We start from the raw sequence: 27002 nt of genomic DNA on the forward strand, positions 1-27002 counted from the left end.
AGCAACGTCTGATTTGGTTTAGATAGCTCTAGATCTAAAGATTGTCTTTTATCCCTTTATAGTTTTGAATTTGGGATTATATAAGATGCTGAGTATCTGCAAAATTTCTAGTAACATTGGCTGTGGCTATAGCAACTTGCTTAATTAGGTAGCTGATTAAAAGGTATATACTGTCACCAAGCATTATGATCATTATTACTGTGAAAGTATCGTTAGCTCCTTTGGAGTACTATGTGCAGCATTGCACACTGGAAAAAGTACTGAGAAAGAGGATAATCCGAATTCTTGCTTTACTCCTTTACAAAGGGAGACAGAACAGAATAGGGCTGATGATTTTCAGAGAGAGATCACTGAGTGGGATTGTATTAGTGGTTTCAAATCAAACATTGTGGCATGGTGAAAGACAGAATGAACACTTGTTGGTTATCATAATGAAAAAATGTGGAGGTACGCAGTGAAATTATCAGGCTTTATGCTTAACCAGTGGAAGAAGCAGCACTTTTTCAAGGAACAATGGATAACTGAATTGTAAAACGTGGGATATTTTGGAAGCCAAAACTATAAATAGACTAAGAAAGGTATTAGTTTTATTCATGGATGTTATGTCCATGGCTATTAAACACAACAACTTGAATTTGGTGTTTAGCTGAGGGTGGCCCTTAAATTACTGATCCGCTGGAAGTAGAGGGGTCTGTGCACGTCTCTCTATATGTGTCCTGGTCCTTATGCTGTTCCCTGAACTTTTCCTTTTACTCCAAAAACAGAACATAATACTGAGTTAAATGGGCCTCCAATTTATCCGCTGTTTTCTACTTCTCTGCACGCTTAATTTGTGTGTATGCTGGTTTAATAGGACAAACTATCCTATAGTATTTAAAATCAGTGTTTGTCAAATAAGTACTGCATTGTCAGTCGTCATCTTCATGCACAACTAGTTGCGTATGAAATGTCTGTGGCTTTCAGCTCAAGTGATAGTTCCTCTTCAGGGATGTTCTTGCATAGTATAGTTTCAAAAATTGCTGCTGAAATCCCAAGATATGGATCTTATTTCTGACTTTTCTCATGGAGGCAGTACTAAAGATTTCCATTGTATTTCAATGCCATGTGTACTGCTAGTTTTTTCTGAAATGTTTGATTCAGGATCAGAGTGATGACTGCATTGTATGAATTCAAGGAAACTTTTTCTATGTAAGATGTAGTCTGTGACAGGGTGGCATACTGAATTCAGTAACACTAAGGTTCTAATACACTAAAGGTAAGGGAAAGCTCCATGCTTGTCATGGGACTAAAGCTACAAGAATGACAAAAATGGCATTTGGCAGTGATTTAATGGAGAATTAGTCTACCTAAAAGCTACTAAGGATGTTAACGTTCTATAGGACAACTTTACATTTCTAAAATCCTTAAAATTTGTAAGTAAGAAAGTGACCAATAGACCTACTCAATTCTTTCCTTCTGTGCATGTAAACTGTATCACTTTGTTCAATCTTCACGTTGTCTTCTTGTGTAAATTCAAATGCATTAGAAAGAAATATCTGTAAGTGATTTGTGAAATCTTCATCCTGTGATTGAGAGGGTGAAGGTGAAATTTATAAGGTTTTGTCATTTCAGTTGTTTCTATTTTATTGTAGGTACAAAGTGATGACTAATGGATTTAACAAGCCCAGACAGCTGAATTTCTCAGCTTCAGAACATGATGTTTTCTCTTGCTGTCCTCTCACTTTGTGTTCTTTTCTTACTTCACATCATGTTCTTTTCTTACTTCTACTCTTGTGGAGTGCTGAACATTACTGAATGAGCAAGGTGTTATATCTGATAAAAATATATTCATATTTTACATGGGCTTGTTATGACTCTCCGGCAGAGGAGGTTTTGTAGAAGAACACTTCCATGCTCATGTGTTTAACTGTGTGTCTGTAAATAGTTACTTATATGTTGCAGACAACCGCTGGTGCAGGCTAGGGAAATAAGCAAGCTGAAATGCTGATGCTGTAAAATATAATGCTGTAAAAGTAGGTGAAGTTAGTGGATCTTACAAAGATCTGACAGCTGCTCTCTGATGCCGCAAACTTCTTAGCTCCAGATAAATTTACAGTCTCTCCTCAGTACATGCTGAGTACATAAACCAACTGCTGTTGTAGAAGTAACTGACAAATTCCACAGTGAAACTTGCAAAGCTTATAAGCTGCAGTAGCTGCAACACCAGTTTTCTTCTCTTCTGAATACTTGCACGACGAGGATGCAAGCTGTCCAACATACTCTTGAAGTTATAAAGTAAATAAAGCATTCAATTAAGGAGTCACTGTTTCCAGATTAAATGAAACCTTGCAAGACTTACTAATATGCTCAATTGTGGTGTATATATCATAAATTCAGAGTTGTACTTATATAAAAAAAATCTTATGCATTGCATTCAAAAACAGAACGGTAAGAACAAGTCACCTAGGGCTGGGTCTCGTTATTTGCTGCAAAGGCACCTAACGTATCTCAAGAATCCAAATAGCGGCTATCCTGGTCACGGGAAAGATCTAAAAGGTCTCAAAGGGGATTGTAATTGAGGAACAATATTACTGCTATGTAGTTCTTTTCTTCCCTCACTCCTGCTCTACTGTGTTTTGAGAACTTAGCCTGGATGAATCTGTTGAAAAGATCTCAACATGCTGGTAATTAAACTTCAGACTGGCTTCAGATTAGGCCTTCATCCCACCAGATGCTAAATTTAGAACCAAGTCTGAAAAAACTTCCAGGATTAAATTTTACTCTGGGACTGATTTGTCAGCAAGAAATCTTGATAATGCAGTAGTGATAATTTTTTTTCTGTAAAGTTTTTGTAATCTTGAAGTACTGTGCAATAGAGGAGAAAATTACCTGTTTCAAAAAGAGGAGTGTTAAAGATAAGACTGGATTATTCAAATTATATATCTGCAATTGTCACTGATATAGTAGACATTCCAGAGAGAGGAAGACAAAAAGTGAATTCTGGCCCCCTGGGTTTACAGGGTAAGCAAACAGGCAGACAATTAGGAGAAAGGAAACGATTGCCAATTCCTTCTTTTTCTTAAATCACTAGAGACTTTCTGTTGGAAGCACAGCAAAAGGACTAAGTAGGTCTTTAAAAGCAATTTGAATGAGAATAGAAGAGAGGTCTGAGCAGCCCAAGCAAATGAGGGATGTTGTGGGTTATGCAGAAAAAACAGCTTAAAAGTGAGGTGGGACTCTTTTTAGAAATGGCAAAAGCAGGAGTTGTTCCTGAAGGGCCCTGGCACCTACTGGCAGGACTTTCCATTATACCGAACTGTCATTGCTGCAAGTGTGTGCACATTAGTAAAGTCTGATTTTTTAGGTGTGTAAAAAAAAAAATGGTGAACGTTGTTAAGGAAACAAGAGACAGAGTACTCTAACGTATTCTGCTTTTGAGTTTTTCAGTTTGTTACTCATGATATACCGAGTTTTTGTAACTGTGTTATCTACACACTCATGCCTGCTGTCTTGAAAGTAAGTGAAAATGCGTATGTGAAACTATTTGAAGTCAAACTTAATTGCACTGTAGCACCTCCACATTTCATGATAATATTGATTGCTAGTTATGGATGTAGTTCTGCGTATAGGATCCAATTCCATGGATTTTAATATTCCCTGTGCGTTTATTTAGCTTTGCACAGAACTAGAATTGAAGGTTGTGTATGCAGAACACAACAAATGCATAATTAGCATTTAAGTCCATGGGACTTGCACACATTTTTTCTGAGAGAAGATTTTGGTGATGTGTTTTTAATTATCATTCTTGACTTCGTTAGTTAACTCAAAGAAATGAATATGATGCATGTTGCATGGACCTGGGGAAAATTAGGGAAAGAAGAGGAAATAGAATGTGTTTTCTTATCTGTCACGTGCATAAAAATCTTCCTCACTGCTTTGTTGGCTTCTGCTGTCTTAATAGGTTTGTTAACTGGCTCTGTTTGGTGTTCCCAAACAGAAAGTTAAATCACAAGCACTCTTACAGGTCTTGTACAACAAGCTGATTTATAAACAAACAAGAAGTTGCTGCTTCTACGTACAAGCCTTGTGCTGCCAAATAATTGAAGAATGCACAGGAAAGAAAGGGCTATAATTATGGGGTGAAAATAGATTGAATGTATAGAATAAACCCCTTGGTGGTTGATTAACTTGCAGTAGATAGACATCTTTTTGATGGTACTTGGGTGGAAAGGCTATTACTCTGTCTCCTGAAGGAGCAATCAATCATGAACTATGGGAAAGTAGATGAAATGGCTTAGTTGATCTCTCTTTTGTGGGCTGTGTTGTTCTGTTAAAGAAATTGCTTTCATGATTTAGCTCAGCAAGGAAAATTCAGTATGTTTTTCGCTTATCCCCTGTGCGGGCTCAAACTCTTCCCTTGAGAAACTGTGCTGTTTGGGTCATTTTTAAAGGGAGGGGAGACTTAGAGTCAGGAATCCTGCAGTCTGTGGTGTTTCGGAGGTATTTTGGAATACTTCTGCTGTCTCCCTTAGCTACCTGTAATTTCGTGGCTGTATCGTAGGGCACTGTGCGAATTCATTGCTGGCTGCAAGGTAACTTGGAAATCATAGGACCTAAGGGTGGGCAGAGACCTGTGAGTCCTGTGGGCCAGGTGCTCCGCTCTGCCCCAGGGAAGGTCAGTGCTAGCTTGGTTGTTCTCGACAGAGGTTTGAGACTGGCCTGCAAGGCAGTGGTACTGGAATCTCCTCAGGTATTCAGTCCTCATGCTTCATTTGCCTTTTCTGCTAAGTACTTCTTCCTACTAGTTTGGATCACCTCTGCTAAAATTTAAATCCACTGTTCCTTGTCATAAAGTTTATAGACGTGGAGAACAACTTGCTGCAAAGAGAAGATGAATAGTTTTGTTTGTTTAATTTAAACTGTTGGTAAGTCTAATTATTGCCCCCTAAGTTTTCTGTTCCATAAGCTAAACAGCTTCAATTTAGTTAGTCGTCTTAGTAGGTTTTACTGAGTAGATTTTACCACTAACCACTTGTATTGTTCTCTAAAGATTCATTATTGGCCCCTATCTTTCTCAAAGTTAAAAAATAGAGACCTTAATTAAAAAAAGTACATAACCCACTTTGCTACTGAAAATCCCTTTCTTAGAATTTTTACTACAACCTAGCAGTAAGATTCTAAGACCTTAAAAGTAAATATTTGCATATCAATATAAGACATTATGTTGTTATTTTTTGTTAGTTTGATTATTACATTCTGATTTAAGTAGCTAGATTAAACTTTCTTGTGTTATGTCTAGAACTATTTTACTGTGAAGATTAAGTGGCGTGAAATGACATTATATTGCCTTCAGTCATTTGAAGTATCATTTTATATGGAACAATTCTTGTTGCAATGAAGTATGGTAGCCAGGAAGTTCTCTCTGCAACAGGTCAACACTTGTGGCTATTATATTAATTTCTATTTCTGATTAATGAAATAATTCTTATTTTAGTGCTGATTTGACTTGCTTTCAGACTAATGGATTTTAGTCGGTGCCTATATAAATGCCTTTGGCTTCAAAAGAAAAAAAAAAGTGCACTGAACCATCATAGAAATGATTATGATGTAGTCCAGACAAATGAAATGTGCCTTGTCTGAAACCAATGAACTATTGGTTTTACAATAAGTAAATTTGACTGCAAACTGGGCTCAGACCAGAAGAGTGTCTCCATATAAGAGTTATCATTTTGTATCTGTGGTAGGGCTACATTAATGTATAACGTATGTGTGAACTGTGAATATTGACTGAAAAAATAGCTAACTGAAGAACAGCTTATTTAGTTGGTCATATTGTAAGCCAGTGATGTTCTGTTATTGGATATGACTGCAAATATAACAGCCAGAAACCAAGACCTTGTTTCATGTTATTCATAATTTTGACATTATGTGGTTATTAGATTGTACAGGCTATTGGATTTAAAAGGTTGATGCCAAATAGGGTGCCCACAGGAAAAAAAAAAAAAAAAGACATTAAATACAGAGACATCTGCTCCTGTTTTCAAATAACACTAGTGAAATGGGGAGCACATCACACTATTGCAGATGCTTTTTATTATTCAGAAGTTATAATTAAATGCAGTTTTTTCTGTGGTTGGTGATGAAAGAGCGAGAGCAACCTCAGAGGGGGGAAATGTTTCAGATTATGTAGACCACAACTGACTATTACACAGCAGCACCACAAACCCTACGCTGGCTTGGCTTTTCATATTGTAATGGTATATTCAACCCATGTTTGCAAACCGCATTCCACCAAAGCCTGCCATGTTAATAGCAAGCTGATCAGTAACGTGTGCTGACTGGCATGGGTGGTTTGCAGTTCAGTTAGTGACTGCGCGTGTTATCTGTGACTAGAGGCAAACTATGTAGATGTTAATCTTTTAGTGCTATACAATAATGTTTGAGCCAAAATTATTAATGGAAGCTATGTTTTAGAAGGTCATCCTTTAAAGTGGGGAGAAGTGCCATGCAGAGGGACATGGCTGTTTCTCCAAAGCTCATTTTGAGGTAGCCAGACACTTGAATGGGGCTGTACAGGTATGGCAAGCAAGTGGTTGTGATTAGTGCCTTTCTTATCTCATAATTGAAAAGATAGGCATGTGTGCTTGTTGATCAAAGGTTATTTGGAGTATAAGTAAATGCTTAAAGGATGCTAATTTAAAAGAATGCTGTGCATATTAACAATTGTGAGAATCAGGCATTGGAAGCCTGCTTTGAAAACCAGTGATTTAACCAGTTGGAGAAGGGAGACGACAACTGTGCATTTAATGCAAAATGGCTTTATTTTCTGCGCGAGAAAGTTAAACACTCTACCCACTGTGAAACACAAAGAAATCCTGACTACATCTAGCTCCAGAAATGTGTGAAACCCGGGGCACAAGTTCACGGGGAGATGGGTGCTTGTAAGTTGTAGGCTGTGCTGATACATTGCCAACATCAAAGTCAGGTTGTTTAAATACTTGACCACAGCTGGAAGGGTTAACTCTCCTTACAGCAACAGCCTGTGCCATTCCTAATCATAGACTGGTGGAGGTCAGCAGGGAGCTCAGGAGCCCATCCAGCCCAGCCCCTGCCCAAGCACGGCACCCAGAACACCTTGCCCAGGACCCTGCCCAGGCAACTTCTGGAGATCTCCAAAGAGGAGACCCCACAGCCTTTCTGGATGACCTCTGCCAGTGCTCAGCCACTGCACAGCGAAGTGTTTCCTGATGTTCAGATGGAGCCTTCGTGTTCCATTTTGTGCCCATTGCCTCTTGTCCTGGCACTGGATATCTCTGAGAAGAGCCTGGCTCCACCCTCATTTTAGATGTAGCACTTAGTGATATGGTTTAGTGGAGGACTTGGTAGTGTTAGGTCAGAGGTTGGACTAGGTGATCTTGGAGGTCTCTTCCAACCTAGATGATTCTCTGATTCTGTGATTCTCGTTCATTATCCTTCATAGCCGTATCAATGAGCAAAACGCCCTCTTTTGGGGGCTCTTTGTTTCCCTGTCCATGTGCTGCTGAATGGTGTGCACAGGCTAAATAGCACTGAATGCCTGAGACCAACAGTTTGTCTTGTCTTTCTGCTTATTGAGTTTGATAGGGATTTCTGTGAATGTGGGTTTGGGCATGTCATCTTAAGTAGTTCTTTTCCTTGAGGTATTCTGGGAAGAGCATGAATTACTATTGAGGGTTGAAGGGAAATGGTGGTATAAGAGTTAACTATTGCAATATTTTTGCCTGGTTGGCAGTCAGCCTGTCCTCTTACGTTACTGCTTTCCTAAAAAGTTCCACATTAGAAGGGAGTTCCTGAAATATTTTTGCAGCCTGAGTTTGCCAGTAGCAATTTCCATTGTTCAGCCATCAGAGTGGAAGAGAGCAGTCAGTATTTCTTGACCTAAGTTGTCACCAAAGATGACGTTACCTCCTGATTTTTGCTAATATCGACACCGTTTTCAATGCAAAGTCTCCAGGCTTTGCATTGCACAATGTTTTCCATTGCTGAGGACTAAAGAAAACCTATACTATCCAGCTAGTCCCCAACCATATCCATTCATCTGAATGGATGACGGCTGTAGGAGACCTACTGTACTAACAGAGGAGGCAGCCACTGTCAGGAAATGAATAAGACAAGTCACTTCCTATGTAGTTCAGTTCCATTATGTGATGCGGAGTGAATGGCTTAGAAAAGATATCAGTACTATCTTCATGTTACACTGTCAATTGTTGTTCCTAAGTCAATCTGTTGTGTCTACAGGTTCCCCAGAGGATAGAAGAGCAAAGCGATGCCTCTGAAGATAGCAGTGCAGGAATCCCAGGCATGTGGGGAAGTTGGGGCCCCTGGTCTGCCTGCTCTAGGAGCTGCAGTGGCGGTGTGATGGAGCAAACGCGGCCCTGCCTCCCAGCATATTACCGCGAAAGGGGCTACCGACGGCCAGGGCGGCAGTACCCGGCCTCGGAGAGAACTCTTGCTCATCCGAATCCCCGCCATCGGGAGGACTCACTGACTGCTTATCCTGGCCATGTCGTTTCTGCCATCCGTACGTCTGTGCCGCTTCACAGGAATGAAGAGCAGCAGCTTTGGGCTGGCCTTCGGGCCTCTGTTCCTTCAGGAGGCCACAATACCAGCCATCTGAGCAGGGGAGCTCTGAGAGGCAGCCGGCATTCTCAGTCCCAGAGGCATAACACCAAGGCAGAAAAGAGGTACAGTGTCTATGCACACGTTTTATTCTTGCTATGAATGACATATATGAAGACTGGCATATCAGAGTGGAGTCAATATTTTTTTAATACCTATGGAAAAGTCATTAAAGATTAAGGCCGACTTTTATAATGTTTGCCATCTTCTGTGAAAGGCAGTAATCAATCTATGTTGATTACTGATATGATAACACCCAAGGGCATATATAATAATTCTACAGTTGTGCTAAGCAGCTTACTTTATTTCTCTTTAAAATTTGGTTTACTGAGATATTTTTCCTTTTTGTTACTTATTTGATGCTTCCATCTCCTTCGTAATAATAAAAGTCTTAAGTAGTAGCTTTATCATTAGATTCTAAACTTCAAGATCCATTCTAATTTTAATTGATTGAAAAAAATTTTTGTGAAACATTTTGGGAAGAATGGCCACCTGTCCACTTTTTCTAATCAAAACTGTGTTTTTGTTTTGCCTTTTTTTTTTTCCCATAAAGTTTCTGTTTTGGGCTTTCTGTTTCCTTTTGTTGTTTTCTACCACCTCTTTTAGCAAAATTTCCTGTTTGAAACAACAAAAAAGGGGGGGGGGGGGGGGGGAGGGGGAGTGGGTTTTAATACATAAAATATTTTAAACAATCTACCTGTTGCTATCAACTTTTTAGTTTTGCTGTTCAGTCTTTAAGGCTGGATGGAACTGTGCTGATACAATTGATTTCAACAATCTCTCCTTTCTGGAAAAACGCTTTGTTCTCTTCTTAGATACCAGTCTGCCATTTGTTGCAGCTAAAACTATCAGGTTTTTATATATGTGTATGAAAAGAAAACAGATGTGTTTCCAGTTTGGAAACTGAGGAGAACAGGCATGGAAGATCCCCTGGGAGGGAGTGTTCCTGAAACTTCTGTATTCTGTCTTTCCTCAGATTATGTATTCAAGCAGGTGGAAGTTCTCTGCTTCTTTCCTTCTCAGCCCTCTTCTGGGAGATGTGTGGAGTGATTTTTTTTTGTGTGTGTGTGGTGGTACTTTTTTTTTAAAAAAAAAAACAACAACAACAACAACAAAAAAACAAGCATACAAAACCTCTTTCTTATCTGCTGCTTTAGGATTCTTAGGTGAAGCAGTCAACCGTAATTCCCTCTCCTTTTTAAAGACCTCTTACAGGCCCTAGCCAAAAAAAGCAATGTTACCTTGAGGCAATATTCTAGCCTGATGCAATTAAGACAGCATGACTCTTCATTTCTGGTGATAAAGACATCCTCGGCCCCTGCAAGAAACTCTCTCTGTCTAAAAGAATATTTGAAATTGGAAATTAAGCTGTTTTCCGTTTGTCTCAGTGAAACTTAAATTTCAAAGAGTGGGACCAGATGTTCAGATGTTGATCATCCTAGGTGTTGGCCATTTCCTTTAATCACTGCTCTTTCTTTCAAAGCCATGCAGGCGGATAGCCTCGAAGTTCTGTGAATAACTTTAATATTGCACAGGTGATCTTACAAGAACTCGGAGAATGCCAGGGGTGGACTTCCGTGAGCAGTGTTAACGAGACCAAATTGAGAAAAAAGTCGTATTTTCTTTTTTCTGTTTTCCTACTTAATCGTTTAGTATAATGCATTTCTGTTCGGAGCTGCACAGCGTAACAGATACAGGTTGTAGTACATAGCTGAGTTATTACTAATGTTGGAAGCTTGGCCTTGAACCATCGGCACAAAGTCATTCAAAGCCTGTTTGCTCCAGCCCCTTGGCACTTTCTGTCTCCAAGGAAATCCCAGCTGGCCTGGCCTCTGCAGCAGACCTGCCAGGCTGCGGGCACAGCTGGGCTTCCCTCCCTTTGGGCTCTGCCTTGCTGCTCTGGTGGCCTCTGCAGGCCAGGAGAGACTGCAACGGTTTGAAACAACTGCTGCAGTTACGGCCGGAAAATGAGAGGACAATGAGCAGAAAATAATTTTGACTACTCGCAGAAGTGAAGCTATTTCCTAGTAAATGCCTTGCAATACGAAATATTAAAATGATTTTAATGACTGTTACGGCTCCACTTTCCTGCATGATGGAGGTCTTTGGTTTTGAAAATTGCAGTGCTTTCCTAAGCACAATGCAAGCTTCTGTACCGCTCCAGATATCCACCCCCACTGCCCTTACACTGCCCCTTGGCAAAAGACTGTGGATTTAAGGTCGGTGTTTTAATCTTATTTGCGTAATAAGTTATTTCCATCTTGTATTAGGAGGGTCCCTGGTGGCTTTAAAGGCTGCAGTATTGCATAACTTTCAGATTCTTTGGTGGTGACTATGAAAACAGAATGAGAACAGAAATGTTACTTGAAAATGAAATTGTAGGAATGACAAACCTAGCAGTTTCCCTTAATTTACGAAGTCCAGAGGACAAACCTTCTTTACAAAGAAGATTGCTGGTCCTGTTGGTGATAAGGAAAATGAATTTCGAAATGTAAGTTACTTTAGATAGGATTTTCTTACTGTAGAACAGTGTTAAATGTTCACTGAATGGTTGATAATGGAAAATGACATCAGGCTATTAGAAAAAAAAATCTGTTTTCACAGTGTATACAGTCAGGGAAAACTTTCAGGGATATTTCTATTTGCTGTCTTGGACTATATGAAAGCTGTAATTTTAGGAGACTTTCATAAAACAATAAAAGAGAGATGAACGTTTGTGACTGAGATAAGCTCACACTTGACAGCGTGGTAAAATGAAATGGGATGGCTTCCAAGGTAAACACATTTTAACAGCAGTCCTTCAGAGCAGCCAAATATATTTGTATCATTTAGCAACAAGTGGAAAAGTTCTCTGCCTACTTCCAGGCAGCTGACAAAGAACTGTTCAGTTCCTTTAGCAAAACTCAACATATAATTTATGTATCATAAACTGTAAAGTACCTTGTCTGTGAAGAAGGATATTCACATTTTCAGTTTTTGAAAGCTAGTTCATGTGTGTTTAAGTTAGGCTTTAGAAACCACGGCTCCACATGAAGCTCGGATTTGAGGTACCTACAGCCTACCTAGAAGCATGTAAAGCATGTAAAGTTTAAGCGTTCTCCTCGTTATCGTTGTGCTGTAAATGGAGTTCTTGCATAACTGAAATGTGTTAGAAAATATGAGAGTCATTGGAATGAGGATGGAAACACAGAAAGAAGCTGATGGTTCTCTGGGTTATCCACTGGCAAAGGAGGGGAGCTCTTCTCAGCTTTGAAGAGTGGAGTTCCCATTAGCACAGCCTTGTTTTGTACTTCTTCTGGACAAAATGTGTGGAGCATACTGTACAATGAGAAAAAAACACGAATGAGAAGATAATGTAAAAATATGAAAGTATTTAGGCATCTTTAAAGAGAGACACTTATGGAAAAGTAATAAGGGCATGCCAAAGGATGACAAATGGTTTAAGAGCGAAAACACATCTTGAAAGGAAATATCATTCATGGACTAGGTTTTAGTACTTCTTAAATGTTGCATTTCTAAGTCTCTTTTTTGGTGAGAGAATTGTTGGTTTCTCTTCTCTACATGCACTTGCTGACTGTGCTTGGCTCCACGTTGTTTTAGTGTGGGGCTCACCCATAGAGCATCCATCATGCACACAGACCCTCAAAGGGCAGTTTGAATTGTCAGCTACTTACCAGCATTAAAAATACTTGGATTAGAGCATTAAGAGGCAGCTGGACTTGCTTATTTTCCATTTTTTAGCTATCTCAAGCAGCTGTTAGGATGCTTTGCAACTGCCGCCTATACTTTCTCTGCAAGTGGATTTTCATGGTAGAGAAGCAAAACCCCTGTGTCCATCTATAAGTGCTGAGGGTGCTTTGTGCTGGGTTAAACACCAACATATGTGGTTCTTACTGGCAGAAAGAAAAAATGACATTCATATTAGGTTTATCAACAGAATAATGAAATAAGTAGGTTTAGATAAATAGCGCATGTTTAAAGAAATATGTTATTAAGGAAAGGGTTTCCCTAAAGCTCTTTTTGTATTTGGAAGAGGATAGAGAGGAAAGATTTGCACTGAGGATATAATCCAAAAATCATCAAGTTTGTACACGGCTGTAGCTCTGTGGTCTTTATTCTGCTGCCAGCTGCTGACATGAAAGTCTGCTGTCCTACCTTGTACCCTGCGTAGGCCAGCTTGCGTTTCTAGGTCTGTGGGCAATGGAAAGGAAGAGCGTATTGTTTAATGTCAAAGCAGTTTCCTTATGAAGGAAGCTCCTTTCATGGATGCTTTGACCAGGCAAATGTGGGTCATTTGGTCGGCAGGTCCAAAGTTAACCTCTGAAGGCATAATTTGGTTGTTATTTCCTTAACCAATGTAAGCATCGTTAGCTGCATGTTCTGGTGTAATTTTTGTGACCTGTTCTAGTCAGCTCCAATTGGTGGAGGTGGACAAAAGTTGACCCTCAGTTTCAAGAACATAGTATTTTCTCAGGTTCTCAGGCTTTATATTTATTGGCGTGGGTGTTAGGTCGTTTTCATATTTGGACTAGAAACCCCAGCTCAAGTACTTAGCCACCTCTCCTTTCGTTATTTTCCTAACAGAAAGAAAACGTGATGCACTTTAGCCCAAACCCACTACGGTTATAAAAGCTTATTGGGGGTTGATGTGTGTGCAGGAGGAAGGCAGAGAAGGATTTGATCCTGTTCTGAGGATAAATTTTCCAGAAAAATCTAAGAGCAACAGTAGTAATCAAAGAATTCATTTTGGTGGCACTTGGGGGGGGTTTAAAGCCATATGAGAAAGATGTTTATTTTCCTTCTGAATAAAATTCCAAACAGCTTCTAATGGCAATAAAGAGCTCCCTGTGAGGAATTTCCTGGCAAAACGAATAGCAAACTGAAGCTGTTGTGACCTCAGGTTGACTTCGTGCTGTCCCACCTCTCATCTGGTTATTAATCCCCACAATAGGCTCTGGGTCTCGCTTATTATTACCTAATTAGTATCAGTTTTTATTATGCTACTGTGAGCATACTTTGAGTGGTATTACCAAAACTGAAAACCTAACATGATATTATTATTGCAAGCCAGCCCTGAAACTTTCTTACTCCTACTGCTGAACATTTCAAGCTTTCCTGAAGTGGGGTGCTGGAGGAGAGGAGGGGAAGCGAGAATGCTGTTTGTGTACCGTCAGGCATGCGACAGTAGCAGTTTTCCAGTGAATTACTGAGAGGTCAGAAAGCGGTAGAAATGCAACAAAGCTCCCATCACGGTTTTGATACATCTCAACAGGGTTATGTGCTTACTTGCATTGATAATGGTGATGTTATTCAGTCAAAACTTGAAGACAAAGCTAAGGGGCAGAATCTGTAGACTTGCAATGAAAATTTCATGTGATCAGAGGCATTACTCTGGTCATAGAAAAAGAAGACCGTAGGATCTGGGTTCAAGTTATGGAGTCCTGACATGATACAGATGAGGTTACATAGCACTTGCTGGGAGATATGCAAAAGCCAAGGTGGGAAGTTTGTGTACTAATAAATTACCTCTGTGCTATGTAGGGCTATTAGTCATGATCTCTGAGGATGGAAAAAATCATTTGTGATGGTCCATGTGTATCTGTCTTGTATTAATTCAAGCTGTTGAGACCTGCTCCCAAGAGACAATTTACCTAGCAACGTTTTTCATTATTCTATCAGGAAAAATATTTTTGTCTATAATACTATACAGAAATGACAGAAGAATCATCCCAGTCAAATATACTCACAACAGTTTTAATACTCACATGCATACACAGTACACTCAAACACAACGCGTGTTTTTATAATCATAATGGATTTAAGGATAACTCTTTAAAAACAGATTGTATAACATCAATTTCTGAAATCCCTTTTTTCCTTTTTTGACTCCTACACAAAATTAAACCAACTTGGTTTTGTGATTTTGGGGGGAGTGGGAGGATAGTGAATATCCAGAAATCATGCTGTGGTTACAGGAGGTGTAAACCAAACTACTTAGTTACATTGTTTTAGTTACCTCGATAATGAAAATCAGAGTAAAAGGAATGCCTGCACCAATTTAATTGCAATGAAATATGTTGATGAGGTGTGAATAATATGGTATAATGTGGCAAACAAATTTGGTGATGATGGCTCCACTTTCTAATGTGTGATATTATTCTCAGCAGGGGTGGTTTAACTCTCTTGTGACCAGACATGTGGCAAAGATAACTGCTCACCACTTTAAGGCTATTTTCTAGGTCAGTGAGCAGATAGGCGTGCGTTTTTGTAACATAAAACAGAGTCAAAGGTCTCCCTTCTTTCATTCATGTTGAAGTGATTTTCTCCAGATTGATTTAGAGCTGGTGAAAAGTGAGTATATGCAAAACTGCACAGCGCTGTGGTACAGTACTGAGAGGTGATACACAGTGGGTTTTCGTGTGGATCAACCTGATTGTTGAGAGCTTCGCCTTCTGAGCAGAGGGAAATACATTCCCCAGCACCAGTATGTCATTCTCATTTTTAATGATACCTGTGAAAGAATCTGCAAAAGTACTATGAGGTACCAACTAGGATAAGACAGTTTATTTTGTGACTTAAGAAAAGGCAGCCAAAAATGTGGGGTGGGCAGTCTTCTTAAAATAAACCTTATTAGCTGTGTGTCTAAGAACGTTTAAAACGTGAAAGAAAATTGAAAGCAGTAGGAGGGCTAGAAAGCAAATGATTGAGTAGGACAGTTGTAGGTCAGTTATGGATTTCACATATGAAGGAAAAACGGAGTATCTGAAAATTTTAAGGATACTATTTTAGGAATAATAAAAATAATAAAGTGCATTTAAAAATATATATACCCACACTTGGCCTGTAACAGAAACTTGTGTAACTAGGATCTCTTTTTTTTTTTTTTTCCCCTCCATTTAAACTTGAAGTTTCATGTCCGCAAAGACTTCTTGCTCTCCATTTATTTTTTGTTTAATTACATTTCATGTGTTGGAACAAAATTTTAATAATTTGACTGCTAATAGGAATAGCAAATAAGTCACTTTTCTTCAGAAACAAGATCAATGCAACTCTAACTTATTAAATACTTGAACTGAATGCAAATGGGTAGTGTCCTTTAAAAGTTGTCAGTTATAGTAATGTGTGCTCCTAGATAGATATTTTGCTGTGTTCCAAGATATTAGGTTAAATCTTGCTATGCTTATCCGCAGATTGAAGTTAGAATATATGTAACTGATTTAGGTGAAGAGGATTTGACCTACTGATTTAAGCATGCCTACAGTCCTTTTAAAATCACTCAGGGTAGTAGGAACTGAAATGTAAGGCTTTGATAAGGCTCTAAAGGGGTTGAGCTCCTTTAGGACTGAATTTCTAGTGGGAATCAGAGACACATACTTTTGGAATATTTCATTTACAAACAGAAAATGAAAAAGAATTGTACAATCAGAAGCACAAATCAGAATAATGTAAAAGACATTTTGCAGTGGTTCATAATGTGGAGTATTGTTTGGGAAAAAGAAACTGTAAGTCTTATTTGTACGCTTTCTTTTAAGTCTGTTTACTCTCACTTTCCTCGTGCCCATAGAAACTGTTTCTGATGATAGATGGGCACTCAGCTCAGCCTGAGTAGGTGCTAGCTGTGGCTTGATGACTGTGTCGTAGGAGCAGTTCAGAGATCAGATTATAAGAAGATGCTTAATCCCCAAGTGAGAAGAAGAAAGAGGAGCCCAAAGCATGCCTGGTTTCTGGGCACCCAAAGCAGCATCAGGCTGTGGGTGCAGATGGCTGAGCCAAAAATCTTGACCAAAATGTCAACAAAATTAAAAGAAGGTGCCAAGTGTTTGTTTTGCATCTATCTGAATGCTCTGTGATGAGCTGCTGTAGCTTTCCGTAATGGTGGTGGTTGTGGCTGGGCATCCAGGCAAGGAAATTGTCTGTCATGGTTTACAGAATATTGCCTTTCAGTAGGAATGAGTAAATCTGGAAAAATGAAACACCACAAAGCCTGTGGTTGGTGTGCAGTTTTTCCTCCTCAGGCCTGGTGAAACTGGTGGCTCAGGGGAATTGCCTTAGGGAGCAGAAATCCTAAGAAAATTATTATTACGTTGTTCCCTGAAAAACTGAGCAAAAAGTTGGTAACTGGAAAGGGAGGGAGTTAGCAGTTTCTTTGGGTTCGTTTTAGACATCATTTCAACCGTAGGACAAGTCTTTTGTGGTGTCATCAACAAGATGTTTGCTAATGTTCAACCTTGCAGTTCTTCATTTACAAGAGAATTATTCTGATAGAGAGATAAGTTGAAGGATTTGCTGCAAAGCTCATGTAAAATGCATTCCTTACTTTGTCTGACATCAGAGGAGAAAGAAATCAAGTTATGCTTCAGATGGAAGTGAGCCAGGAAACCTCTGTTTGGAGAACTATGGGAGAAGTATAAGGAGAAATGAAGTGATGAAAAAAGGGGAAGAATGAAAAAGATATGTATGAGAGTGGCTTTGTGAAGAGCACTTCAGAGAGCAGGTAAAAGCCTAGGAAATCTGTAATGTTACTTGTGTATTTTAAAGATGTTACGTATCCTTGGTTCAAAGAGGGTTTCTATCAATATAAATAACCCTCCCACCAGCTCAGGAAGTACTTCATTCTTAGTGAACCTCAAGAACACTTGAGGTTCAAAGCATTGTTCTTAGTTCGTAAGCTCTGAGGCAATGATAATGCATTTATTTGCCTGTTGAGGGACATGTATGTGTGGGGCTACAGTTAGGAAAAGCTACTGCAACAAATTCCCTTTTTGTTGCTCAAAATGTGCTGTAAAAGTTCTTGGTATTCTCAGCTGACTTGTCCCTAACATGAGATAAATTGCAAATAATGAGACCGATAAGAATACTAGCCAGTAATACTTATTTTAACATATATTTGCTACAGTCCTTACACTAACAGCTCAAAGACTGATTTCTTGTACTTGTCCAGGCAAATGTGTTTTTGAAATCAAGAATATATTTAGGTTGGCTTAAGTTTAAAGGTGCTTATCACTTTGTTTTTCAAAGTGCTAAACAGATTTGTCTGAACTATCAGGGGGGTGTGTGTGTATGTGGGAATTATGCCTAACAAGATTGCCGGATCGGCAGTAAACAGCTGTTATGCCTCTCCTCGAGATAAACACAGTAGATCAGAGATGTCTGCTGGCTATGGTCTGACATGAAACACTTTGTGCTGTTACTTGCTTTTCAACATGTATTTTCTCTACAGCAATAATTTGCCTTTAGATGATAACTCTGTTCTTGGTGGCATTTTTCCCCTCTGGTTTTCCATAGGAAAAGCTTTGTCAGAGTTGTTTAAAGCTCAGATCTTGCTCATACTGGGTTTTCAGTGTTTGCCTGGGAGATGTTGGCTGTAGTTATTAAACTTCACTTCAGTGGCAGTACATCCTCAACATCCTACTCATGCTCTTCTTAACCATTGTTACATTAAGAAAGATGAGTCTGTTGGTTTTTAGCATACCTAGATATGCATAGTCTCCAGCTTTAAAATGTCGGTCTAGCTTAGGTCTGGATAAGACACAAGGTTTAGGGGATACTGTTACTTGTTGATTCTTTTTTCTTCCTTTACTTGTTGCAGTAAATGAGAATGCAGCCCAGCTCTGACCTGAGTTGTGATGATGGTTGGTTGCTTGCTTGGTTTGCTTGTTTGTTTTAAAGAATTAAAAAAAAATGGGAAAAAAAAAGAGGAAAAAAAAAAAAGAACAATAAAGAGGAGCTTTCCAAACCATGTTTTGAGGAGGAGTGAATAATGTGGGTCATGAGAAGGAATTGATAAGTATAAGTCCTGCAGTCAACTGAAAACTCCCAAAGAGCCATCAGGGCTTCGCCTACCTCCGTCTACCAGCAGATCAGAGCTGGTTTGAATTAGCATAAATCTAACAGTGACAACAAGGTTAGTTCAATTCTGATTATGAAGTTTCTACCCTGAGAAATATAAAAGCTAATTACCACCAAGCTATTTTTATAATCTTCTTAATTACATTGCAACAAACTACATTCCTAATTTTTAAGGATGTTGCCAAGTGTGAAGGAAAGGTGCTTTAAGGCAAAACAGACAGAGCTAAGAATAGTTTCCATCTAGGCAATACTGGTTTAAATGAGTGCATAAACACTAATAAAAATGTTAATAATTAGACATTGAGTATTCCACTTTGTTTCCAGCAGTTTGTATGTTGAAAGAAATGTGATATTCCCAGCTACAAGCAGTTAACCTTCCATTTCATAGGAAGGGTGTTCCAATGAAAATTCCAGACCATAATTACTGCACCACCTGAGCAGAATGAAACTTGTATTCAGCAGTACACTGCAGTTGTAGTTGGGTTATACTGGCCCTAGCTGTGATGGGGAAGAGGCAAAGGAGAGGACTCACCCTGGGTGAGCCTTGATGCAACCAGTCATGTCATCATAAGGGTGCTGGTGTCTTAAGATACCAGAAATGGTGCCTCATTTCTTCATCAGTGGGGACTTCAACACCATTTCCTGGTTACAGTGTAGAAGAAGTAGTCAAGATGAAATAATAACTAACAGTAAGAATGTTGTTACTGCTTTCACTTCTTAGAAGCTGTTGTTGAATGATTGTGGCAGCAATCAACCATTTTACAAGAAAATGTCTTCCTTCAAAATCAGTTTTTCCTAGTTTCTGCAAATAATTTGATGAGATTGCAGCAGCTTTTGGACACTTCGTGCCCTCAACAATGGGTCTGTCTTTCATATAATATTTATGCAATATTTAAGAGTGGGATTTGTGCATTTCATTGTCTTATTCCAGGCTGGGGAGTCCTAGTTTGCCTGCAATTTCTTACATATCCTTCAGTTCTTTTCAGTTCTTATTCATGACCCTGAACTGGAGATGAACAGTCAAACATCAGTCTCATTTCTGACCTCTTGCTTGACCTCTTCAAGATTGCCAGGCAGCACTTCCTCCAGGTAGGTTAGACATGTCCAGCCGTTCCTCTGTGGAAGATTCTAGTGTTTGTTGCTGCAATAAATTTGGCATTTAGAAGGCTGAGACAGAAGCATATTCCTACCCTCCTACTGGCCTGCAAATGGCTTATTGCTGTTATTCTCAGCTTTCTCCCCCTGCTAATGCCAAATACAAGCAACCTAATTAGATCGTCAATTTCAAGAGCTAATTGCAACAGACCTGGCAGCCTCTGTCTGTCCCTGCCAGGGCACTGGCATGAAGAAGGCCGTCGTGCGCTTTGGAACAGCAGCCCACGTAGTCTGTGCTCCCTCCAATGAAATGTTACCTTCCTCCGTGCCAGGAGCTGCTGCTGAATTTTGGATCTTGGACTCTTCAGATTTGGTGTGGTCGGCTTGACGAGAAAACTGCTGTTGGTCAGACTCCTTAGAGACTGGGGCCAGTGAAAATAAGGACTTGAATCTATTTTCCAAGATGAACCACTTTGCTCCAAAATCTCAGGTGCATTGCAAGAATTCTAATACCGAAGTTTTTCCAGAGTGACAAAATATGACCAGAAATCTCAAGAAAGGAGGACTTCTTTTTTTTTTTTTTTTTAACTTGATATTACTCTTGCTTGGAAATGAAGGGTGATGTTAAAAATGAGAAATCGCAGCAATGTAGGAGAAGTCAATTGATTTGGCCATTTACAAATAAACAAAGAAGCAAACAACATACACGCAAAACTGTGCTCATTTAAATCCGGTTGTTTTTAGTCTCATCTTCTGAACTAATTGCCATTCATAATTTCTTTATATTTCTTCTCCTGTCTCCTTACGGGAAGCTAGTTTTTCCCTCGCTTAATACCAGAAACCCTCGTACTGCTTTTCTCTACTGTAACCACCGAAAACCCACCTCAGCAATGACCATCACGGTCACAGAGCAGATTAACTGGTATAAACAGCTCGAGAGTGCTGGCCGCTTATCTGCCAGGGTAAATCAACACTCTTGTTCACACATCCTTGAGCCAGGAAGATTAATTAAAAGCCCCACGTGGCCCCAAAGCTAGAATGTTAAGTAAAGGACTTCCACGGTTTCCATGTAACAAGAGTCTGGGGAGAATGTAAGACTGAGGAGGAAAACAAACACAAGAAAAAAACAAACCCAATGAAAAGTCTTTGATCTGGTGGCTGTCTGATACCTATAACATTGCAGTTTCTAGAAAATAAGAATGTCAATTTATCACCTCTGTTTTTCACTGCGATTCAAGTCTATTATTTTATATATATTAAAGTATATAAATATATTTTATGGACAGAAGGCAAATGACCTTTTCTAAAGTGTGTCTCCCTTCCTGAGCTGCAAAGGTTAAACAGAACAGCTGTATTCACAGATTGCTCTCAACTGGGAGAAATATTTTTGTGAACTTTTTTCTTCAGACTGCTGCAGTAGAACAAGACCTGGTGGGACGCTGAGCTGCACAGGATGGCAAGGAAAACGAGTGCAAGTGGGCCTGTTGCTTGCAGATAAAATTCCAGGATTAATCCTCTTCAATACTATGACCCAAATGTCGTATTATTCATTTCATTTGTAATTTGGAGGGGTGTTTCTAGACTGAGTCCACTGAGTTTCTGTGGGTGTGTGGGAGACAGAGCTACTTTCCAGTGAGCACCTCCCGGCTGGCTCAGAGCTCTGTGCCCAGAGGTGGGGCACGTACGTTGCCGGACAGCATCGCTGTATGATGCTGGTTTCAAGTCCTGTGCCTGAGTTTGTCCATCACTATCCATTAGGAGTGAACGAAACTCCTTGGGTCCTGGGTGCTGGTCAGCAAACTCTCAAGCTGTTGTCCTAGCTGTGCGTTGTACAACGCGTGCTCAGGCAGGGGAGCGACCTCAGCATTGAGGACAGCAGATGAGGACATCTCCTGGGAGACACGCTCTCCTCGAATACAGCTCTCGTGCCTTCAGTTTTTCCTTACCCCATGACTTCCTATATTTCTCTTATGTGGTTTTATGCATGCTTAATATGGTCCAAAACATGCGGTCTTCAGTAAGTGAAAAGAATAGTGTTCAAGAGAGCAGGCCTCAAACTTCTGTTTCTGTCAAACTTTCATATAATGTTTTAGTAATGTACCATGAAAGGTGGGCTTTTATCTTGAAAACATAAATTGGCAGGTCATGAATTATTAATTAAATGTGTTGCTAATCCATACCTTGTGTATCTTTAAAGAAAACAAAAACAAAAAAGTAAAATTTAAATCTGCTCGCCAAAGAGGGAGGAAAAAATACGCTCTGTACCATAATTAGAATATTTTCCTGTATTTGTCATCCTTTCCAGATATGTTTTAGTAATATTTTGATCTTCTCCATCCTTTTTCTCTCTGTTTATATTTGAGTAGCAAATGAGGCAGAACCACAGGAGGCCTTTTAAACTGATAGAAAGTGTTTAATGATCTTTGCCATACTGCATTCAAATGTTCCTCTGTCATTACCCAAATCCACAGTAGGGATTCCCTGCTGTTATACATCTCAAGCTCCTCAGAAACATGGTTATGAATTTCAGGAATACGGCTTTGATTCTCAGAATTTCCATCTTAAAGGAGAGTCCTACAGATTAAAGGAACACCAACGTTACCGCCCCACTGTTGCTTTGCACTGAGTAACTTAGACAAATAGCAAGTTATGTAAGTATCCAAGAGCTCATTCACTTACTAATTCAGTAACTGTTTTCTCTCTCTCCCTGTTTTTAGAAGCAGAAACAGAAATCCTATTGGTCCAGGAAAGTATGGATATGGAAAAGTGCCATACATTTTGCCTTTACAAACTGATACTGGTCAGCAGCCGCAGAAACTTCGGAGGCAGCGACAGTCATCAAGGAACCATGCGTTTCATCAAAGTCCAAGTCTCATGAACTCTTACAGCCAGTCAGCTAGCCCTTCACTTCAACATGGGAATCTTTATCAAGAAGGTGGGCCTCAAGCTGGACACCAAGTCCTGGGACCCTCAGTTTATCAGTCATCTTCATTTCCAGTCTCTCAAAACTTGTTTCATAGCAGTGACTTAAGCCATCATGGGTCTGCATCCCATCAGGCAGTCCAGGGTCAGCCCCAGCCTCAAAGGGCTGCAGCTATTGTATGCATTGGCACCTACAAGCAATATAAACTCTGCAACACAAATGTAAGTCTGAATTTCTTATATTTAATTTTGGACAACTGTTGGTTTTCCCTAATGTGCTAGATGTTCATATAGTCAAGAAGTTAAGTTGAGCACTGTTTTTTAATTTTTTGAGTACTTTTCATGTACTTACTTTAAAAGTGTCTTGGTGAATACTAAAAGTAGATGTATAATATAGTAGTTATCTAAAAACGTAACTTAAAGGATTTAAAGCAGTTGTTAAATCTACCAGTGTGTGCAATTCTGATTTGATAGACAGAGAAACCAAGTCACAGGAACGCTGAACTTTTTTTTTCGATGCAAGAAATAAAAAAAATGGCATTGAAATATACAGTATTATGAAGGCTTCCTACTTCTTAGTCCCCTAAGATAAGGCTATCATTCTGGGAGGGCTGCTTAGGATCTAAATAGCATTAGAGCCAGTACCCGGTAGCTTTGATCACTTAAGTATCTTTCCATGGTGCTGTGTGCATTCTGGAGTAGATGCTACTTTTATTAGCATCCAAACTCAGTGCTTTGATTTTGGCCTTCTAGCTTATTGGAGAGAAAATCTGTTCTGCGTTAATTTTAAAATAAAACTTAGTGTGTTATTGCTTCATTCAAAAATGTTCGGCTGGGTGTAGCTCTATGCTCTGGGGCAGTCTCCCATTGTATGTGGGAAGCTAGTGAGGTTTTAGTATTTCTCCACACAAGTAATTTCTACCATGCTAAAATATTCTGTTTCTGGCTGTGTCACTTAAGTATTTCCTAAAGTATCTCATCTTAATATTTGTGTCTTACTGGGGCCACGAATGTAACGTCATGTGGCAAATGTCAAGAAGCTCCTCTGTGGTTATTAGAAGCAGGGTGCTCAAGCGTGCTGTCAGTGTGCTGACACATTAGGCCATGTATGTCTGAGTGAATGTGTGATTCTTCTGCGTGTTTGAAATCCTGTCGCATTTAGTGAAAGGCTGCACAGTGGAGATGTAGCAAGAGAACATACGATCAGGATAACAAAAAACTAACTTAAGCAGGTCAGACGAGTGTCTTTTTGCCTGGTAGTCTAGTGGTTATTGCATTTGCTTTATTTATGAATGAAGTCCATTGATTGAGCCTAGAGAAGTTGATTGAAGAGACCCAATGTCAAGAAAGTTGGTTTAGTGTGTTTTTCTGAAAGAGAAAGCGTGAAAGAGTTGCTTTGAGCCTCTGAGTATAGTCCCCGTTACACAATGCTGTTTGGATTTTTTTTTTCTTATTTTTATTTTAAGGGAAAGGGAAATAAACTTGCTTAGTGGGCATTAATTTGTTAAGTCAGCGGTGCTGAATTTGCTCACTTGCGTTAAAAGTGATACACAAATACTTCAGTGGCCAACATGTGAACTCTGCTGTTCTCTAGTAAACCTTTCATTACGATGGTACCCAACACTTGTGTATTGCTTTGAATTACTCTCTAGGGGTTTTTACTACCATGTGATAAGCCTTTGTTTGGGATCCATGTTCCTTTTCAATATATCGCATCTCCTTGTGGTAATCCATATCTATTTTGTCCCTTACTGCATCAAGGCAAAAAGTGGGGCTATATTCTGCATGATTTACGAAATATAACAAAAAGATTTCCGGGAAAGATCTCTTCAGAGAGCAAAAGCTGATAGGTGAGGAAGTTAGAAATGAGCTGGAGGAAAGAAGTAATTCCAGATAATCCCAGGTGGCCTAGGTGGTGGATAAGGAAGGTTCGTAGAGAAAACTGGTTGAGAATGACAAGCAGGATGGAGAGATGAGGGCTGGGAGCTTGTGAATTAGGCAGTGACAAGAAGTGCTGTTCAGTATGATGAGCGGTCTGGCCATTCCAGATTTTTTGTTGGTAGTAGGCGAACGTAAGTGAAAATATTTTCACGTTAATTCTGGAAACCAAATAGGTGAGCATACTGTTACTTCATCTTTGCCACGGTTGCATGTATAAATGCAGTTATAAAGAAGTTGTTAATATTACCTGAGAGTTTTAATAAAGAGAAATTGTAGATGATGTAGCTCCTCCTAGGCGTGGAACTCTACATAGTGATGGCTTTTATTTAATGGAATTTCTATTCCCCTCAGAGAAGCCATGACTACTTTGGAGGCTATTTTTCTCTCTAGAATGTGGTAATTAATATAACTATAAAAAAGAAGTTGCTAAGAACCGTTTTAGCTATAAATGCCAGGATGAAAGCAAGACAAGGCTGATAGTGTTTCATCTTGTTTGCTTGTTCGTCCTGATTAAATGCTTCTGCACATAGGTTTTAATTTAATTTATCAGCAGTGACATGTACCAGAGGCCTTGACAGCATGCAGAGAACAGTCTCTCTCTCTCTTTTTTTTTTTATTTATACTTTTTCTTTTTTAATTCTTTCCGGAGCATAGCAAAACAGAAAATCTCGTTTATGGAGAGGAAAATAATCTGTTAAGTTATCCTGGTGTTTAGGCACTCCTTCTACAGTTTCTCCTAAGGGCAGTTAATTAATAACAAATTAAGTCAATGTGCCTTGGTCCATTAGGTCATTTCCTCATTATTGTACATTTATTGTTTTTTTCATTAATAGCTGAACTCATTTTACATGACTGACAGCTCGGTTCATAAAAGTTAACCTTAGGCATTCTGGTTAGAGAGAACCTAGGAAGTGCTTATATTTGCTCAAGTGGTTTGGCAGTTTCATTAAACCCATTTTCTCATTGTACCAGTAGCTTCCTCTCCTCAGTGCCTCGCGTCCACGCTTTGTGCATGCCCACCCCTGAATGCACAGCTGCCTGGCACCTCTTCATGCAGGAAACAAGCAATAAGCATCTGTCCCTTACAAAGGGGCAGTACTGTTGGATCTTACTGAGACCATAAGCTGTTTGTAATGCGGTAAGATTCTCCCAGTGTAGTCTTAAGTTCCTCCAAAATGAAGGATCGATGTAAATCTTTGTTACTTCCTCCTGCATTAGAGGAAAGAGAATTACATGGGCGCGTGAGTAAAGTAGAGTTTGAATGCCAACTTGTTTGCGTTTTGTCACCAGAACAGAGGAAACAACTGAAATGGAACATTTATTTACTGAACCCTTTTTGTTACTGATTCTCACAAGCACTGCCAAGTCGCTAGCTCTTTGTGAGTGGCTGAATGTGTGAGCGTGTTTGTAAATTAACTTCAGGCTGAGGGTTGTTTGAGGAGTGTTCACAAGGCAACTTTCAGGGCTCTGGATGTTCAAGCCTGCTTGTGCAGCGTGAATTTGGTAAGGCAGAGTAACCCTTTAAAAAGTCAATTTTATCTAATTTAATATAATTTTTGTAAGACACAGAGTGAGTTGTGGCTTGTTGGTAAGGACATGTAACACTCAGTATGCTGTCCTTGGGGGGAGTGCAGGCAAGAAGGCCCTGCTTGCCTGACAGCTCGCTCCCTTTCTCGTTCTGCAGTCCTCGCTTCCCAGGTTGCACCCATGTGGTTCGGTCTGCAGGCACACGGTAACCGTGACCAAATACATGCTCTGGTTATGGAACTTGTAAAGTAAGATGGTGACTGTTTTGTGATTCAATTACAATATAGCAAAAAGCATGGAAAAAATAGAGGAATTCATATACAAGTTTCACCATGCAGAGCAACACAAAATGCACATACAGCCTAAATTGTCTTTAGCTATTGACTGAGGTATGTTCTTGATAAAGTTTATATTTTTGCTTTTGTATGAATTTGCAAAAAAACAAGCCAAAACATATAGAAGACTAAGCTGAGGTTAGGTAAGAGGCTTACGGCCAATCCCTAGCTCTATCATGATGGGGTAAATTGTTCCATTCACTTCAGTGCCTACAGAATATTAATGGTGATGATGCTAATTTTGACTGGTATGAGTCAGTCCAACTTTCCAGTGGAAGGCTTTTTTTGATGCAGAATTCTAATTTATTCTAATTAAATAGGAATGAAATATTCCGCAGGATTGTGTTGAGTCCATTTAAAACTGACGTGCTCTGTCACCTAATCACATAGGTAGGCATTGGCAGGTTCCCTTGCTGTATGGGATCTCGGGCTGAGTCACCAGCTTGTTGGCATTCTGCCCAAGAGTTTTTGGTGTTTTCCTCTACATCCATACTTTTCCATTGAAGTATTTCCCATGTTCCAATTTTTAACAGAGGTGTAAGTGGAAATGTTTAATTTTGTGTTTAAAAGAAGATGTAATTCCCTGAAGGCCTTTTCACAAAAGCTGCAAGGAAGTGTGCATTCTTGAATGTAGTTGGGATGCTCAGATAATGAGAAAATGACAAATAGATGGCTATGTATTTTTAAGGTAACTTT

At 39.5% G+C, this 27002-nt stretch overlaps 1 protein-coding gene across 4 annotated transcripts in view; it reads left to right on the top strand.

The window, feature by feature from the left end:
• Window positions 1–27002, top strand: part of THSD4 (thrombospondin type 1 domain containing 4) — a 300889-nt gene that overhangs the window by 36994 nt on the left and 236893 nt on the right. For all 4 annotated transcript variants that reach the window (XM_083851128.1, XM_083851127.1, XM_083851129.1 and 1 more), the window contains exons 4-5: window positions 8257–8702; window positions 22299–22725. In XM_083851128.1, coding sequence (XP_083707254.1) covers window positions 8257–8702; window positions 22299–22725 — 873 coding nt within the window. The remainder of the gene's footprint in view (window positions 1–8256; window positions 8703–22298; window positions 22726–27002) is intronic.

This window comes from Anser anser (assembly GCF_964211835.1).
Source record: "Anser anser genome assembly, chromosome: 10".
NCBI classification, from domain to species: Eukaryota; Metazoa; Chordata; class Aves; order Anseriformes; family Anatidae; genus Anser; species Anser anser.